Source organism: Alligator mississippiensis, chromosome 4 (assembly GCF_030867095.1).
Source record: "Alligator mississippiensis isolate rAllMis1 chromosome 4, rAllMis1, whole genome shotgun sequence".
In the NCBI taxonomy this organism is placed as follows: domain Eukaryota; kingdom Metazoa; phylum Chordata; order Crocodylia; family Alligatoridae; genus Alligator; species Alligator mississippiensis.
Window position 1 is genome coordinate 175,662,697 of NC_081827.1, and position 16,122 is coordinate 175,678,818.

Here is a 16,122-nt window from a genome sequence, read left to right on the forward strand (position 1 = left end):
TGTATATACACTATAACTATGTATATAGTTTATAGTCAAAATTAAATGTTTACATGGTACAGATATATCTGGTATCATGTAAACATTTAGTTATGTGTGTGTGTTTAATATATATAATGCAAAAATCTAGAACTCTTGGTTCAGAAATGATACCTTTTATTAGACCAACTAGGAAATTACAAAAAAATTATCTTTTTCTGCAAGCTTTTGGGCTCAAAGGCCCTTCATGAGGCTCAGGGAAAATTAAAGATGGCAAAAAGTCCCCATAGGTAGGAAATAAACTTCAATTTTTGCACACAGAAGCTTGAGATGGAAATCTCTCTCTCTGGGTCCAGGAAAGTGTCTTTGTGAGTTGTTCTGAGTTGCTCTTTGTTGTGTAAATCAGGTAGGATTCCTTCCTTGGAGGTTTCAGATGGCAGGCAGGGCAGTGCATAAATATCTATGTACCAAATACATCCCTAACATATATATAATGTATGTAATTTGATATAATTATATATATATATATATATTATATTATAACAAAATTAAATGTTACCATGGAAACATTTAATTTAGACTATAAACTATATATATAGTTATAGTGTATATACAAATACAAAAAAAATCAAATGTATACACACACACACTTACCTATATGTGTGTGTGTGCGTGTGTATATATAAATTGTGTGTGTGTGTGTGTGTGTGTGTGTATATATATATATATATACACACACACATGTACAGGTATGTGCATATACACACACGTATAGGTATATGCATATGTGTGTGCATGTATGTATACACTTATTTTTTTTGTATTTGTGTGTCTACACACACACACTATATATATATACATGTATATATATATATATATATATATATACACACCCCGCCACCGCCGGTCCCACCGCAGCACCCCTCTCCCCCATCGGTCACCCTGCCAAGTCGATTGCTCGGCATCTCGATTGCTGCTGTCTGTTCCCCGTTGCTCCGTGGCATCGGCTGCCGATTGGGCGGGGCTGAGGCGGGGCTGCCCACGGTTGCTAGGGGCGGGGGCGGCGGAGGCAGGAAGCGGCCGGGCCGCGGAGCTGTGAAAAGCGGGGCGGGGCAGGCCGGTGCTTCCTTCCCTTCCTTCTTTCTTGCCTCGCGTGCGCGGCGTTGCCGGCCTGTCCTGGAGCGGGGTCCCGGCGCGAGCGCCCGGAGGAGGAGCTGGCGGCGGGGAGCAGGTGAGGGCTCGGCCCCGCCCGGTCCGGTCCTGCACGCGGCCGGCTGCCCTTTCCCCCTCTCCCCCCCCCGCGGGAGGTGTCACGCGCCGCTGAGTGTCCGTGTCCCGGCGGGCCGGAGCTCCTGCCGCCGGCGCGGGCGGCTCCGGGGACGGTCCTCGCCAGGGATTGATGTGTGATCTGTTCGTGTACACGGCTGTGTCCACACATGCATGTGCACATACCCTGCGTGTGTGTGTGTGTGTGTATATAGATATGTATAGAAATACTCACAGTGCGTGTGTACTCTGTGTGTACACACACCCAATGTGTACACGCATGTATGCACACATGTATGTGTATCTGTATAGGTGCGTATATATACATTGTGTGCATGTTAATGTGTGTATTTGTACACACTGCCTATATATATATATACACTTATGTTGACAGATGTATGGACATGCATGCACTGTGTGTATATGCATGCATGTAAATGCACAGGTATGTGTGCATATATACAAATGTACATGCACCATGCGTATGTGTATATATACCTCTATACATATGTGTGTGTGCATGCACGTGGGTACATACATGCATACATATTGCCATGTGCGTTGAGAGCACCTCCGTGGTTTGAGCTGCTGTATGAAACATTGCTGAGCACTTGAAATATGTGAGCAGGGTGCACAGGGAAGCACCATTGCACTTTAACAGTGTTGAGCACAAGTGGAAATAAAAGGTATGCTAAGGAAAGAAATGCATTTAATTGGCAGCAATATATAGGGAGAGAGAGAGACATAAAACCACATACATATATAAGATTTAATTATATATAAATTGTATATAGAAATACATTTATATATGCATGCATGGACATACACGTGTGTATGTGTGTCTCTACATAGCTCTGTATGTGTGTCAGCCAGAATGCTATCATGCAACACTGCTAAACAAAGCAGGGCTTAAATACATAGGGCTTAAAATAAGAGACTTGAGGAGCATCCTTAGTTGGTAGCCCCCTTATGTATGCAACTTTAGCAAAGACTTGTTCTAAAAGTTTGCAGACAGTTATTCTGCCACCTTAAGGTGGGAACAAAGCAAACCGTCTTCCACTTTCTCTTTGGTTTCTTCTGCTAAACTGAGTTGGGGACTTCTTCCCTCCCCCCACCCCCCAGGGCTAATTTTGATAATCCTAGAGTGTAACTAGCAAAAAATAAACCAAGAATTTGTTTCACTTGCATATTGCATCTCTTGTGCATATGTTGTGGTTTGTTTGTGTGGTTTTTCCTTTTTCATTAACTGCTTTATAAACAAGGAAGTTGTGAAAGGTGCACATGATCTCAAGAACCACAACTAGCACCATTTTAATTGGTTGCTTTGAGTACTTTTATATCCTCCTCATTTCCTTAAAGGCAGAATTTGTGTATTAAACCATAATTTGACTGTCCCATTCTGTTTTCAGTTGCAGTTAGAATGGTAGGCTAAGGAAACACAACTCCTAAGCTACCTATAAAGCAGTTGGAAAGATCTAGAAACACTAATTGATCCTTCTTACCTTGTTGCTGTCTGACCTGTGTAACTTGTGAATATGACTCTGTTAATTCTACTTCCTGTTAATACAGGACAGTGAATTTTTGCAGTGAGAGGTAGAAGCAGTACTGTTCTCTGCATCTGTAGCCTAGATGTGATGTGAGAGCAGGGTAGCTTCAATTTTACTTCTTTGCATTTAACTTTATCAAGTCAAATAAGGCACCTGATATTGGCTTTGCTTCATAATATTCATGGAAATGCTTCTTTGTGATGCAACTTTTCTTTTTCCAGGACACATGAGATGGCCACGGATGACAAACAGTCTCCAACACCGGACTCTGTCAATGATCTTCCTCGCTCTCCTAGCAGTCCCTCTCATCTCACTCACTTCAAACCCTTGACTCCTGATCAGGATGAACCTCCATTTAAATCTGCCTACAGCTCATTTGTAAATCTCTTTCGTTTTAGCAAAGGTGAGCACTTACTACAGAGCTATTGCTTCTACTTCCAGGTAAATAGGTATCTCGCTGAGATCTTTAGTTAGGAGCGTGGCTTCAGACTGGTGGCCAAACGGATGATTAAGGAAGCTTCTGTGAGAAGCTTTTAATACTGGATGTAACATGAGCTGGATTCAATCTCGTGGTAAAGGTGATACAACTGTGGTCTTGAGATCAAGTCTGCTGACAGTACAAAGTGCAGAGTTGAAGCCTACTTGCAACCTTTGATCTAGCTTCATTGAAAATCTGCAGCTGCCAACAATGGTTGAAGACAAGCCAGCAGGCAATCCTCTGAATGACCCTTCATAGCAGGGCTTTTTGGAACCAAGGGTGGAAAGTAAAGGTCCTCTTCCCTGCACCACAAGCAGTTCTTGGACTTAAAAGTGGCATGCTGTTTGCCTAGTGAAGTCAACATCTCTGCTTTGTGTGAACTCTACCTCTGGCCCTACCCTTCTTCACTCTTCATCACCTGTGAATTGGCACTGTATCTTTGGGCCTCAAATTGTTATAATTCATGTATAGAAACTTCTTAGAAACACCTTTCAAAAGGCATATTTTTTTTCACAGTTTCAGTCCTACAGAAAGCTGTGTAACATGACTGGGCAGTAGTGTAAAAAGGAATAGGGGTGGTGGGAGAGCTGCTTTGGGCAGCTTCAGCAAGAAGGGCTTGACAGCAGCGAGGGAGGAGGTGGCCACTTTTTTCCCCTGTGCCCAGCAGCAATTTTTCCCTGTCTGCCGCCACCATAGCTCATCATGGGCAGCCTGGGACCGGGGGTGGGGGGATCTCAGGCTGGTGTGCGTGGGTCCTTGTGGTCCAGAGTGGGCAGGCTGGGCCAGGGCCTGGGCTAGGGCTGTGTGCGCTGGTCCCCGAGAGTTTCCATGGGACCAGGGCTAGGGGGGGCAGCAGCTGGAAAGAGCTGCCACTAGGCTGCCTTGAAATGGAGTCCAGCCACAGAGCTACGCCAGCTCCACTGCATGCTTGGGGTGGTGGGACGCATCACAGGCTGGATAGCACCTGGACCAGGTGGGACCAAGGGACCTGCTGCAGGTTGGATCCAGCACACAGGGTATATTTTACCAAACCTTGGTTTAGGAGTTCCTGGCATGGGTAAGAGAACTGCCTCTGATCTTAGAACCTGCTCCCTTGCTGTCAGTATTGCATGCCCTCCCCTCTCCTGCACTTCCTCCCCTGCAGTGTTTGTCCCAGGAGCCAACTCTGTTTGTTATGCCACTATGATAGGGTTTTACTTGGCACCTGGGTTTTGAGCATTCTTCCCAGGAAAACTTCTGTTTAGTGGAAGAGCTTGCAAGGAATGGTGGAAGCATTTGGTTTTGTTCTGGTATTGGTGAAATTACACTGAGATAAAGAAAACAGTATAAACTAACAGAGGGAAAACAAGACATTTTTTCAGTGATTAAAGGAATAAACTGCTTCCCTTGGCTAGTGGGGAAGTTTTTCATAGAATGGTTAGATGTCTTGGATTATTAATTTAGGACATTCTGCTTTTCATTCTGTTCTAGATCTGTAATTGTTTTGGTTGGGGAAGGACACAAAACAAGCACACACCAGTCAATGGCTCCTGTTCAATGAGTCTAGTCCAGTCAGTTTAATTAATGGAGTGTTGGATAAGCAAATTAAAATAATGTTTTGGTTACAGACAGCCTGGGCACAGGGCACCTTAACACTATTGGAATTTACATGTACACTGTTGTAAGATTTGCTGGTGTTTGGTGATGGGAATGAACAAGTGACCGGCTAGCTACTATAAGATATGCTGTTGCAAGTAGTTAGCTGGGGAGGCTGATATAACTAGCTTGCATTGAGCAAACAGTATAGAAGTGGATATCTGATGCTTATACTAGTGTAGCTTAAATTAGTGTTCCTAGAATCATAGAAAATTAGCGTTGGAAGAGACCTCAGGAGGTCATCTAGTCCAACCCCTTACTCAAAAGCAGGACCATCCTCAACTATATTACCCCAGCCAAAGCTTTTGTCTAGCCAGCCCTTAAAAACCTCCAAGGATGGAGATTATACAACCTCTTTGGATAGTCTGTGCTTTACTCTTCTCCTGGTGAGAGAGTTTTTCCTAATATGTAACCTAAATGTCCCTTGCTGCAACTTAAGACAATTGCTCCTTCTGTCATATGCTACCACTGGGCACAGTCTAGCTCTGTCTTCTTTGTAACTGCCCTTCAGGTAGTTGAAGGCTGTTATTCAATCCCCTTAGTCTTCTATTTTGCAGTCTAAATATGCCCATTTCCCTCAGCCTCTCCTTGCAAGTCAAGTGCCCCAGCCCCCTGTTTTTGTTGCCCTCTGCTGGACTGTCTCCAATATGTCTACATTCTTTGTAGTGAGGGGCTCAAAACTGGATGCAGTACTCCAGATGTGACCTCACCAGTGCCAAATAGAGGAGAAGAATCACTTCCCTTGATCTGCTGGCAAGGCTTCTACTGATGCAACTCAGTATGCCGTTAGCCTTCTTCATAACAAGGGCACACTGCTGGTTGATATTCAGCTTACTGTCCACTGTAACGTTCAGGTCCTTCTCTGCAGAGCTGCTGCTTAGACAGTTGGTCCCCAGCCTGTAGTGGTACATGGGATTGTTCTGCCGTAAGTGCAGGACTTTGCACTTCTCCTTAGCGAATCTCCTGAGATTCCTTTTGTTCCAGTCTTCCAATTTGTTGAGATCTCTCTGAATCCTAGCCCTACCCTCCAGGACATCCCATAGCTTGGTGTCATTTGCAAACGTGCTGAGTGTGCACTCCATCCCATCTTCTAGGTTACTGATGACAATATTGAACAAACTAGCCCCAGAACTGACTCCTGGGGCATGCCACTTGATACTGGCTGCCAACCAGACATTGAGCCATTGATTCCTTTGAGCTTGACAATCCAGCCAGATTTCTGTCCACCTTACAGGCCATTCATCCAACCTGTACTTCCTTAGCTTGCTTGTAAGAAGGTTGTGGGAGACTGTATCAAAAGCCTTGCTAAAGTCAAGGTACATTACATCCACTGCTCTTACACGTCCACAGAGCCAGGGCCTTCTCATCGTAGAAGGCAATCAGGTTGGTAAGGCATGACTTGCCCTTGGTGAATCCATGCTGATTGTTTCTAATCATTCTATTCTTCAAGCGCTTAGAAAAAAAAAAAAGATTCCTTAAGGACTTGCTCCATGATTTTTTCAGGAACTTGGGTGAGGCTGACTAGTCTGTATTTTCCCCAGATCTTCCTTCTTCCCTTTCTTAAAGATAGGTACCATATTTGCCCTTTTTCACTTCTTGTAAGATTTGTTTTGGTTTCATAGTTTCATAGCTGGTAGGGTCGGAAGAAACCTGAGCAGATCATCAAGTCCGGCCCCCTGCCATGGGCAGGAAAGAATGCTGGGGTCAAACAGCCCCAGCAAGGTGATTATCTAACCTCCATTTGAATAACCCCAGGGTAGGAGCCAGCACCACTTCCCTTGGAAGTTGGTTCCAGATCCTAGCTGCCCTGACTGTGCCTTTTAATGTCCAGCCTGAACTTACTCTGTCAGCTTATGGCTGTTATTCCTAGTTATTCCTGGTGGTGCTCAGGGGAACAGGATCTCTCCCATTCCCTGCTGGTCCCCCTTGGTAAGTTTATAGACAACTCCCATCCCCTCTGGAACCTCAGTGCTTCCCCGACTAATCTCCTTAACTCATTGAAATCGGCCCTCCTGAAGTCTGGGGCTCCTGCATTGCTGCAGGCCTTTGACAGCCTGCACTGGATGGTGAATTCCAGTAGGCGATGATCGCTATCGCCCAGGTGGTCGAGAACCTGCAGCCTCCTCACCAGGTCGTCACCTGTGGCCAGGACCAGGTCCAGCAAGGCATTCCCCCTGTTGGGACTGTGGACCTCCTGGGTTAGGTGGAGGTTCTGTATCTCAGCTAAGAACCTACATGAGCGGTCAGACCTAGCTGACTGCTCTTCCCAGCAGATGTCTGGGTAGTTTAGTTCACTGAAGAGTTCCCGGCTAAGCCAAAGTGGTCTTCTGCCATACATGTTAGGCTTCCTGTGCATTGGGATGGTTTGTTTGTGTGCTCTCAGTAAGGTTTCTTTAAAGTTCAGCTGTCTCTTCTGAACTCCTTTTTGTTTCATACTGGCCTCCCAAGGGATTCTGCCCATCAGTTTCCTGAGTGAGTTGAAGTCTGCTTTTCTGAAGTCCAGGGTCCTTACTCTGCTCTTCTCCTTCTTTCCGTTCCTCAAAATCCTGAACTTGGTCATCTCATGGTTGCTGCTGTCCAAGTTGCCATCTACTTCTACACTTCCCACTAATTCTTCCCTGTTTGTGGGTAGTAGGTCAAGAAAAGCACAACCCCTAGTTGGGTTCTCCAACACTTGCACCAGGAAGTTGTTTCCAGCACTCTCCAGAGACTTTCTGGATTGCCTGTGCACTGCTGTATTGCCCTCCCAGCAATGTTGCTACATCCCTGATTTTTTTTCCTATCCTACCTCCTCTTCAAGTAACTTTGTTTTGTGTGCCAGCTGGGGATACAGTTGGGGACACATCATAAGTGTTGTGCATTCACTCTTTATTTACACTCCTATAAGGATAGGGTACAGTAGTGTAAATGAGTCATATATGGGCTTAGAGATTTAGGAATATACCTGTTTAATGGAAATACTTCAGCCATTTCTGATCTGACAGCATCAAAAGGTATGCCCAGCCAGCCATAGTTAAGGAGCATTAAGGAAGGAGTACATTTCGTTGCATTAGATCAGTGGAGGCCAACTTTTCTGGCATATGAACTACAGATTAGCTCTATACCTCTGCAAGTGCCATTCTAATCCCTGTCTCTTGCCCAATTTGCTGCTCTGCTTTCTGCTCCCTGCCCTATCTGCCTCTGCTGCCTGTCCTGTCCCTGATCTGCTGTTTCACACACAGAAGTCTATCTATGTCACTTGTGTTGCAGGTTGGCCACCCCTGCATTAAACAAACAAGGTTGCAAAATTTTATATTTTAAAGCAAAACTGTCCAATTTTAAAGCAGCTGGGGCCACATGCCTCTTGGACTGTACTGTTGGGGCCCCAAACCACAGAGGCAGCAGTAGTGGGGATTATGAGCCCTGTACACTGGTAAGCACACAGGTTGGTCTTTCCTCCCCCACTGCAACATGCACATGGACAGATGCTTCCCCATGTAGCATCCTGCCTCATCTGCCGTGTCACAAACCCACTCTATTTTGGCAGAGGTCAAGGAATGTTTGCATGTTTCCCTGAATTAGGTTTACTGATATAGTGTTTGGTGTCTATTAATACTAAAGATATGCAATGTTTAATTTTGATGTTTGCATAAATTATAATTTTTATGGGTGTAGTTCTATACTCTTGTATGATAGCCAGTCAAAGAGGACTTCAGGAAGAACAAAAGCTGTTTACATCTGGAGGATTGAAGTCCAAATAGTTGGGAAAAGAAAACCCTGAGAATTTACAGTTGCCTAGTTATGCATAATAGGTGCCAATGTGAGGTATCGCAGCCTAACTCAGGCAGGGAACTAGTTTTTAAGGAAAATGTACCCAAATAATATTTGATTAGAACTGGAAGATTGGGTTTGTAATCTTTGTCTGAAAGGCTGTAGATATTCTTCCAGTCATAAATGGGTCAGTAAAGAAGCCTGACTGGTAAATGGATATATGTTATGGGGCAGGATGTTATATCCATAATAACTGGAAGCATTTCAGAGGTGTGAACCCAGCTGCATCCAGGGTCAGGGCATGTTGCATGGAGCAGAAGCCAGGGGAGGGAGGGGAAGCATCAAGCTATTGGTTGCTACAGCTGGAACATTAGGGCAATGGGAATCTGAGGGCTGCATGTTAACTTTGTCAGTGGGCCACCAGTTGGACAAGCCCTTTTTTAAAGAATGGGGCAGAAGGACTTTTGGAATAAGTCACAGAATGAGCATCTTGTTGAAACAAGCAGGAATCTCTCTTGCCTGTGTTTGAACCCTCTGTCTGTCTGAAAAGGTTGAATGTATTGAAAGATTGTATATATTGGTGCAGCCAGAGTACTTGGAAAAACTGTTTTGTAAATCAGGAGTCTTCAAAAGACTGAGTCTGGTAATAGTGAGGACAGTTCCTACTTTGTTTATGTGCAGAAATGACATCTGTTCTAATTTGTGTTCATATTTCTTAATGGAGAGAATAGACTACAGAATGAGACCAGTTCCTGCCTTAACCTACAGGTTTTACACTATTTCTTCTCTCCCTGTCCTGCCCTGTGTTTGTGTAGTACCTAAGTCAGCAGGACCCTCAATCCAGATGAGTCTCTTGGGCATTACTATATTTTAAACTAAGTATCAACACAATTTCTGTGGCTTCAGACTTCCATGTGGTAATGAATTTCTGTCATGTTACCAACTGGTTTCTTCTGCCTAGATGATGGTAGGCTCTCATCTGCTGCAGAGAGAGCAGAAACTGGATCGAGTGATCCACAAGCACTGAGTGGGACATGGGCCAGTCCTCAGCATCCCTCCCGAACACAGTCTCTGAGGTCGCCTGTTCCTTATAAAAAGCAACTCACTGGTGAACTACAAAGAAGGTCTTCCGCAACCTTAGGTAAGTCAGCACAAAGTATTAAAATGAGTTATATGTTAATTGTTTGGTAACTCTATGAAGGGAGGTACAATCTCCAGCTAACAAAAGCATGGAAAGGAACTGAATTGAACAGTTTCAGTGGCTAGTCTAATGCCACATAAACTGGTGCAAAAACTGCAAAGCAAGATCATCTGTTCAGGAGTCTTTCATTGGGCCAGCTCTTTTACTTGTGAGATGTTAAACAAGCTTAAAGGCACAAAATGCCCTTCAGGTCTGGAAAAGCAAGAGCCTAAGTACCTGGTAAAACAATTGCTTTTGTTTTAATTTCAGTATGTAAATGAAAATCTCCATTTTAGAGGAGGAGAGGGCAGCAAACCTTCAGAGTAAAGAGAAGTAGCTACAGACCAAGCAAAGGGTGGCTGATATGGATATATCTACTTACTTAAAACAGTAGTGCTTAATTTTTTTGGCCTGTGGGCCAGAATGGGCAGTGTTTGAACTGTCTGCAGGTTGGATCCAGTGGGGCTTCATCTGGCTGCACAGGAGGTTGTGGGGGAGATTGGCCTGGCCCTAATCTAGCCATGTAGTGGAGGAGGATTTGGCCTGTGGGAGGAAGGGGGCTTGGCTCACCCCAGCATGGCTGGGTACAGGGAAGGGGAGTGGTCTGGCCACCTTGGGGAGAAGAGAGCACAGCCCAGCCCAACCTCCTGGCCCAGAGGGAAGGGGGAGTGACCTGGCTTTGATCTGGCCATGCAGGGACAGGGTTGTGGCCCAGCTCAGACCCACCCCACAGGGCTTTGGATTCTGGTAGCAGGGAGGGGTGGCAGTAGTGTCACTGCTTCCCTGCTGCCAAATTTTGTAATCTACGTGGTGCCCAGAAGACTGGATTCCAATGCTCTGTGGCTGCATTTGGCCCACAGTCTGGAGGCTGAGCACTGCTGGCCTAGAAGAATTTCAGTTTCATAGTAGGTAGGGTCGGAAGGGACCTAAGCAGATCATCAAGTCCGACCCCCTGCCATGGGCAGGAAAGAATGCTGGGGTCAAATGACCTCGGCAAGGTGTCTATTTAGCCTCCTTTTGAAGACCCCCAGGGTAGAAGCGAAAACCATTTCCCTTGGATGTTGGTTCCAGATACTAGCCACCCTGACTGTGAAGTAGTGCCTTCTAATGTCCAGCCTCAACCTACCCTCAGTCAACTTACGGCTGTTATTCCTAGTTACTCCTGGTAGTGCTCAGGGGAACAGGGACTCTCCCATTGCCTGCTGGTCCCCCTTGGTCAGTTTGTAGATGGCCACCAGATCCCCTCTCAACCTTCTCTTGTGGAGGCTGAACAGGTTCAGGTCCCGTAGCCTCGCCTCACAGGGCCTGCCTTGCTGCCCCCTGATCATGTGAGTGGCCCTCCTCTGGACCCTCTCGATGCTGTCCACATCCCTCCTGAAGTGTGGCGCCCGGAACTGAATGCAGTACTCCAACTGCGGCCTGATCATGTGCCACAGAGAGAGGAAGGATCACCTCCTTGGACCTGCTCATGATGCATCTATGGATGCATGACAAGGTGTGGTTAGCCTTCCTGACTGCATCGCCACATTGTTGGCCCATATTCATCTTGGAGTCAATAGTGACTCCAAGATCCTTTTCTGCCTCTGTACTGATGAGAAGGGAGTTCCCCATCCTGTAGGTATGCTGCTGGTTCTTCCTCCCCAGGTGCAATACCTTTCACTTGTCAGTATTGAAACCCATCCTGTTCTCATCCACCCACCCCTGTAACCTGTCCAGATCTGATTGCAGCCTGTCCCTCTCCTCTAGTGGGCCCACTTATCCCCACATCTTAGTGTCATATGTCTTTGTCCTCTTCCTTGCTTTCTAGTATAGCTCATGCTGTCTAACTGCTGCTAGCTGTGGTTAGGTGAAGCAATTGCTGTTGCAGTCAGTTTCTGAAGATGTAAAGTACCAGAGGTGTATGGGTACAGAATGACTAGATCAGTGGCTCTTAACTCTTTTTCTACTTGAGGACACCTTGGTAGACTTGATACCCTCTCCCCTCCATAACTCTTGTGAATTGAGTGACATCCTATTTCAATAAGTAATTTATATATTACAGTCTTTACCTCCTTGCGGAGAAGCCAGGCAGTTGGGAGTGGGGAGAACAGTCAGGCAGGGACAAGCTTAAGCCTGTATTTATCTGTTCATACCTACTAACACCCTTCAAAGCATCTGGGGATATTCTGGTTGAAAATCCTGATGACAAATGCATTGTTGGGTATGAGGGAACTAAAGGCTGCCACAGTACAAAGTTTCTTGGTCTTACTTGGGTCTGATTTGTTGCTGCATTACTTCAGTTCTGATCCAGGTATCTGATTGAATTTCAGTGGAATTCCAATAAAGTACTGTAAACCAGAACAAAGCTACAGTGAATTGGATCTGTATTCTATACAATAGTGTACAAACACATAATTATGTAGGCAATCTGTGATTAGCTCCCTGATGCTTTATTAGAAATGCCCCATAAATCTGATAAAATTAACCCAGTTACAAGCTGTGAAAAAATGAAATTATCAGGAATTTCTTTTTGGAGCTCACTTTGAAAAAGGTCCTTTCATCCCCAGGTTATTATAAAGCCTTGTCTTGCAGGTGGACTTGGCCTTCTGTTTTTTTGGTCACTTTTTGAAAAATACTGAACTAAGAGTGCTTCCCAGAACCTGAGACGGTATACTTTTAAACCAAAACAAAACAGGATGGAGGCCAACTTAGACCCTGAAAGGTGCAGTCACTTTTCCACTGGTATTTGCAAAAGCTTTTATGGTCCCAAACAACGTTTGATGTTTGTGGGATCTACTCTCACATTCTCTTGTAAATCTCACTAGATGCCTATCTGCCTGTTTAGCCCTCTAACTATTGTACATCTAGCTCTTTCTATGAAGTTGGCTGTGTCTCTTGTGACTGTTAAAATCTTTTTGGTTTAAATAAGCAGATGAGCTGAAGCACAAAGAGACCAGATGACTTGTCTAGCTCCTAGGGAGATGGTGGTGGGAGGAAAAATAGAATGTGTGATTGATGATTCAAAATTCTGTCTGCGATGTGACTGTGCTCTCAGTGTACTTGCTAGATGCATAGCTTTACAAATTTCATGGCCACCTTGTCCCCTCACGGCTTCCTTCTGATGCTGGCTGCTCAATAGGTCGTTGCTGGCTGCGCAGTAGTGTTGCGTCATGGTTCATGCCATGTGATGTTACTGCACAGTAAGAATCTCATGTAGATACAAACACTAATGCTATTAGTATTGGTTTTAACACAGGAGGAAGGTAGGAAGTGGCAAGGACATTTAATGGAAATAAAGTAAGATCGCTGGGAAGAAAAAAGACTGAAGAGGAAGTTCTTGTCAGGCAAAGGAGAGACTTGTGGTGGAGGGAGGGAGAGAGATGACTACTCCTAAAACTTGCCTAGCCTCTCCTAGTTTTAGCTGTAAATGTTCATGGGACACTGAGATAATCCTCTTAAATGTTACTCTTCAATCATAGAGTTGGTTCAATTCATAAAGATGCATTCATTAAAATTGCATCTCTGTGCTGCTGTCTTGCAAAAAATCTAAAATTTCTGATTTTTTGTTTTTGTTTTTTGAACCACTCCTTTTTAAAAGAGCATTCATGTGTAGGTGGCCAAGCAGAGGGATGAGGACCTGACTTTTGGGGAAGTTTTGCTGCTTTATTTCAATTTTATCTCCTTTTAATCTGCAAATTGAGGCATTACAACCCTGAAAGCAGTTGCTGGATAACCGGAAGCTCCTGTTGAACACAGGGCTGAGGTCAATATTTGAAGTAATACTTCTGTTTTCTTGTGACTGGAGGATTAATTAAATGTCATTAAAATGTTGAATCCAAATACTATAGACTATAGAGTAGACTACAGGTTCTTAACCTTTTTAGACTAAATGGTTTAGACTAAAAAATGCCAGCTCTTATTTTTCTAGAGTCAAAAAAGAGTGAAAGCCAAAAGAGCAAGTCTTCTGTTGCAAAGAACTTGGAAAGACCATGGGAAGGAAGAATGGTTTTAACACTGTAAATTCATATTTGAAATCTTTGGGTTTATCTTGCGGATCATGTTTGCATACCTAACAGCGCCCTTAGCACCCTTGGAAAAGATGTCATGGCATCCTAGGGTGCCATAGCATCCTGATTGATAATTACTGGAGCAAGCAATAGTCCAGATATGGCCCTGAGTTTAGCTGTGTGATACTGTTAGGTGAGTAAAATCTCTAAAATGTCAAGTGCTTGTTAGAATTTTTTTTAAATTTCCCGTTTCTGTTGCAGATCTCTAGGTTTTGGACAAAGCCCCCATTTTTTTTTCTTTGGGGCTAATTGAACCTTTTGGAATAGGATTATCCAGAAGAGTTTTTTAGTTAACTGTAGTGCTTTAGCAATCTAAAATAAAGTCCTCTTCATTCACTGCCCAAAACCGAAAGCCTGATTTGTACTGTGCAGAAGCAGTTAACTGATGTAGTTTTGTTAGCACTGTGGGCAGGAACGCTGACATCAGCAAGATATAAAGCAGTAAACAAAAAGCTGCCATGTCTGTTTCTGCTGCTGCTTGTACGAGGGAGGGGAAAAACATAAAATGCTAGACAAATGGAGAATGACAGAACTGGTAAGGAATTTTGAACTGTCCTGAAAAGCTAATTATATAGGAAAAATAGCTTTCAGTTTCCATTTTTAATATTCAATACAAAGAGATGTTACATGATGAAAAGAACGATGTAAATAATTTGGAGAGAGACTCCTGTATCCTAAATATCAAAGATGCTCAACTTTTCTTAGCTTCAGCTTCTAGTAAATGAAACAAAGTGCAGCAAGTGGGAATTTCTGGGTAAAAATGTCTTTAAACTATATGAACCATATTTTTGCCTGCTTGATCTTGACCTTAATTTATGAATGCACTCTATTTGTGTTCTAGGTGTTTGAATGGAGACTTAGCTGTGATGTATTGATTTTCATGAATAGTTCTAGTTGGATACTACTAGACTAAATTCAAATTCCTTGTTGCAGTTGTCTTGTGATTTTACTATTCTGTAGGGCATTTAAAAAGGAAACGTCAAATGTGTGTGTCCTAGAGGGGTGGGGAGGCACTGTTTGAAATTGCATTTAGTCTCTAAAAAACTTTGGTATGAAACTTACATTATTTCTGAAAGATAATCATTAAGTTTTCACCTAGATTTCTAATGCATTTTAAGTAGGTATTTTATCTGTATAACCACATCTCGATTTCTGGTCGTTACAAACTCAATCTGGCATAAACAAGCTTTTTAAAAATGTAATAATTCATATTCTAACTTCCTAAACTGCATGTCCTACTGAACTTACCCCTTCAGTGAAGTTTTGCATTATGTGATGTAAGAGTTTCTGAGAATTGGATGAGCCTATCTGCCCTCTCTTCTCCCCCTCCCCCCCCCCTTTTTCCCACTCTGCAGACAATCAAAGGAAAGTGGAACCTTCTCTTGGAGGTCATGATCCTCGAACAGCAGTTCAACTAAGGAGTCTCAGCACAGTCTTAAAACGCCTCAAAGAAATCATGGAGGGGAAAAGTCAGGTACTGTATTAGGGCTTTTCAGAAATTAGGTCAATCAAATCATGCAGAAATTTTAAATGTTACAGGGCTTTGTGTTGCTCTTCCATTTACAATTCAAGAAACTGAAAAAAAAATCATGACACTTCCTTGGTGATTTTCATGTAATGTTTGTTGGAGCAGAATGAATAAGCACAATGGTTGAGTAGGGGACGGAGGAATAGAGAAACAGTTCAAGCTGAATTCTGTTTTTGACCTAATTAATCATAAATGCAAGGAACTGCAGTTCCTTTCCATCCTGTAGTTTTACAATTCCATTATTCCAAAAGTCTAGCCAAGAGCAGATCAGGTATTGTAAAAATAGTTATTTTAAAGTTTTGGAAATCTAAGTTTAAGGATGCTTCTAGACTAAGTACCCTCATTTGATGTTGCAACTAACTGACAACGTTTGTATAAAAGACTGCTCTATTAGGTGTTGATCTGGCTGAGAGAAGGTTACATGGGTTCTGCTAACTTGACCCCACTTCTACCTTGAGACTGGCTATATAAAAATAAGGGTTGGGAAGAGAAATCCCTGTGAAGTTGCATAGATTGGAGGCATGATGTGTCATGTTCTATTCATAACATGATACAATGCTGAGGAGGCACAAATCTGGATTCTTAGCACATGAATTTTTTGGAGCTGACTGTCTACCCTATCACTTTATCTATGCAATGATGGGTGAACTGTGGAAATACAGACAACTGATTTGTAGTATTTTTGTTGCCATCCTGGAATAGAAATCTGATTA

The 16,122-nt window shown here is 43.6% G+C and overlaps 1 protein-coding gene across 4 annotated transcripts in view; it reads left to right on the forward strand.

Moving 5' to 3' along the window:
• Window positions 1–1,074: 1,074 nt before the first annotated feature.
• PIKFYVE (phosphoinositide kinase, FYVE-type zinc finger containing) overlaps window positions 1,075–16,122 on the forward strand; it is a 99,169-nt gene continuing 84,121 nt past the window's right edge. For 3 of the 4 annotated variants that reach the window (XM_014594219.3, XM_014594220.3, XM_019492222.2), the window contains exons 1-4: window positions 1,075–1,210; window positions 3,014–3,195; window positions 9,617–9,796; window positions 15,237–15,355. In XM_014594219.3, coding sequence (XP_014449705.1) covers window positions 3,024–3,195; window positions 9,617–9,796; window positions 15,237–15,355 — 471 coding nt within the window. In that variant the 5' untranslated portion in view covers window positions 1,075–1,210; window positions 3,014–3,023. Of the gene's footprint in view, window positions 1,211–3,013; window positions 3,196–9,616; window positions 9,797–14,311; window positions 14,417–15,236; window positions 15,356–16,122 lie in introns of those variants that run through there. The other variant, XM_014594221.3, reaches the window with a different exon arrangement.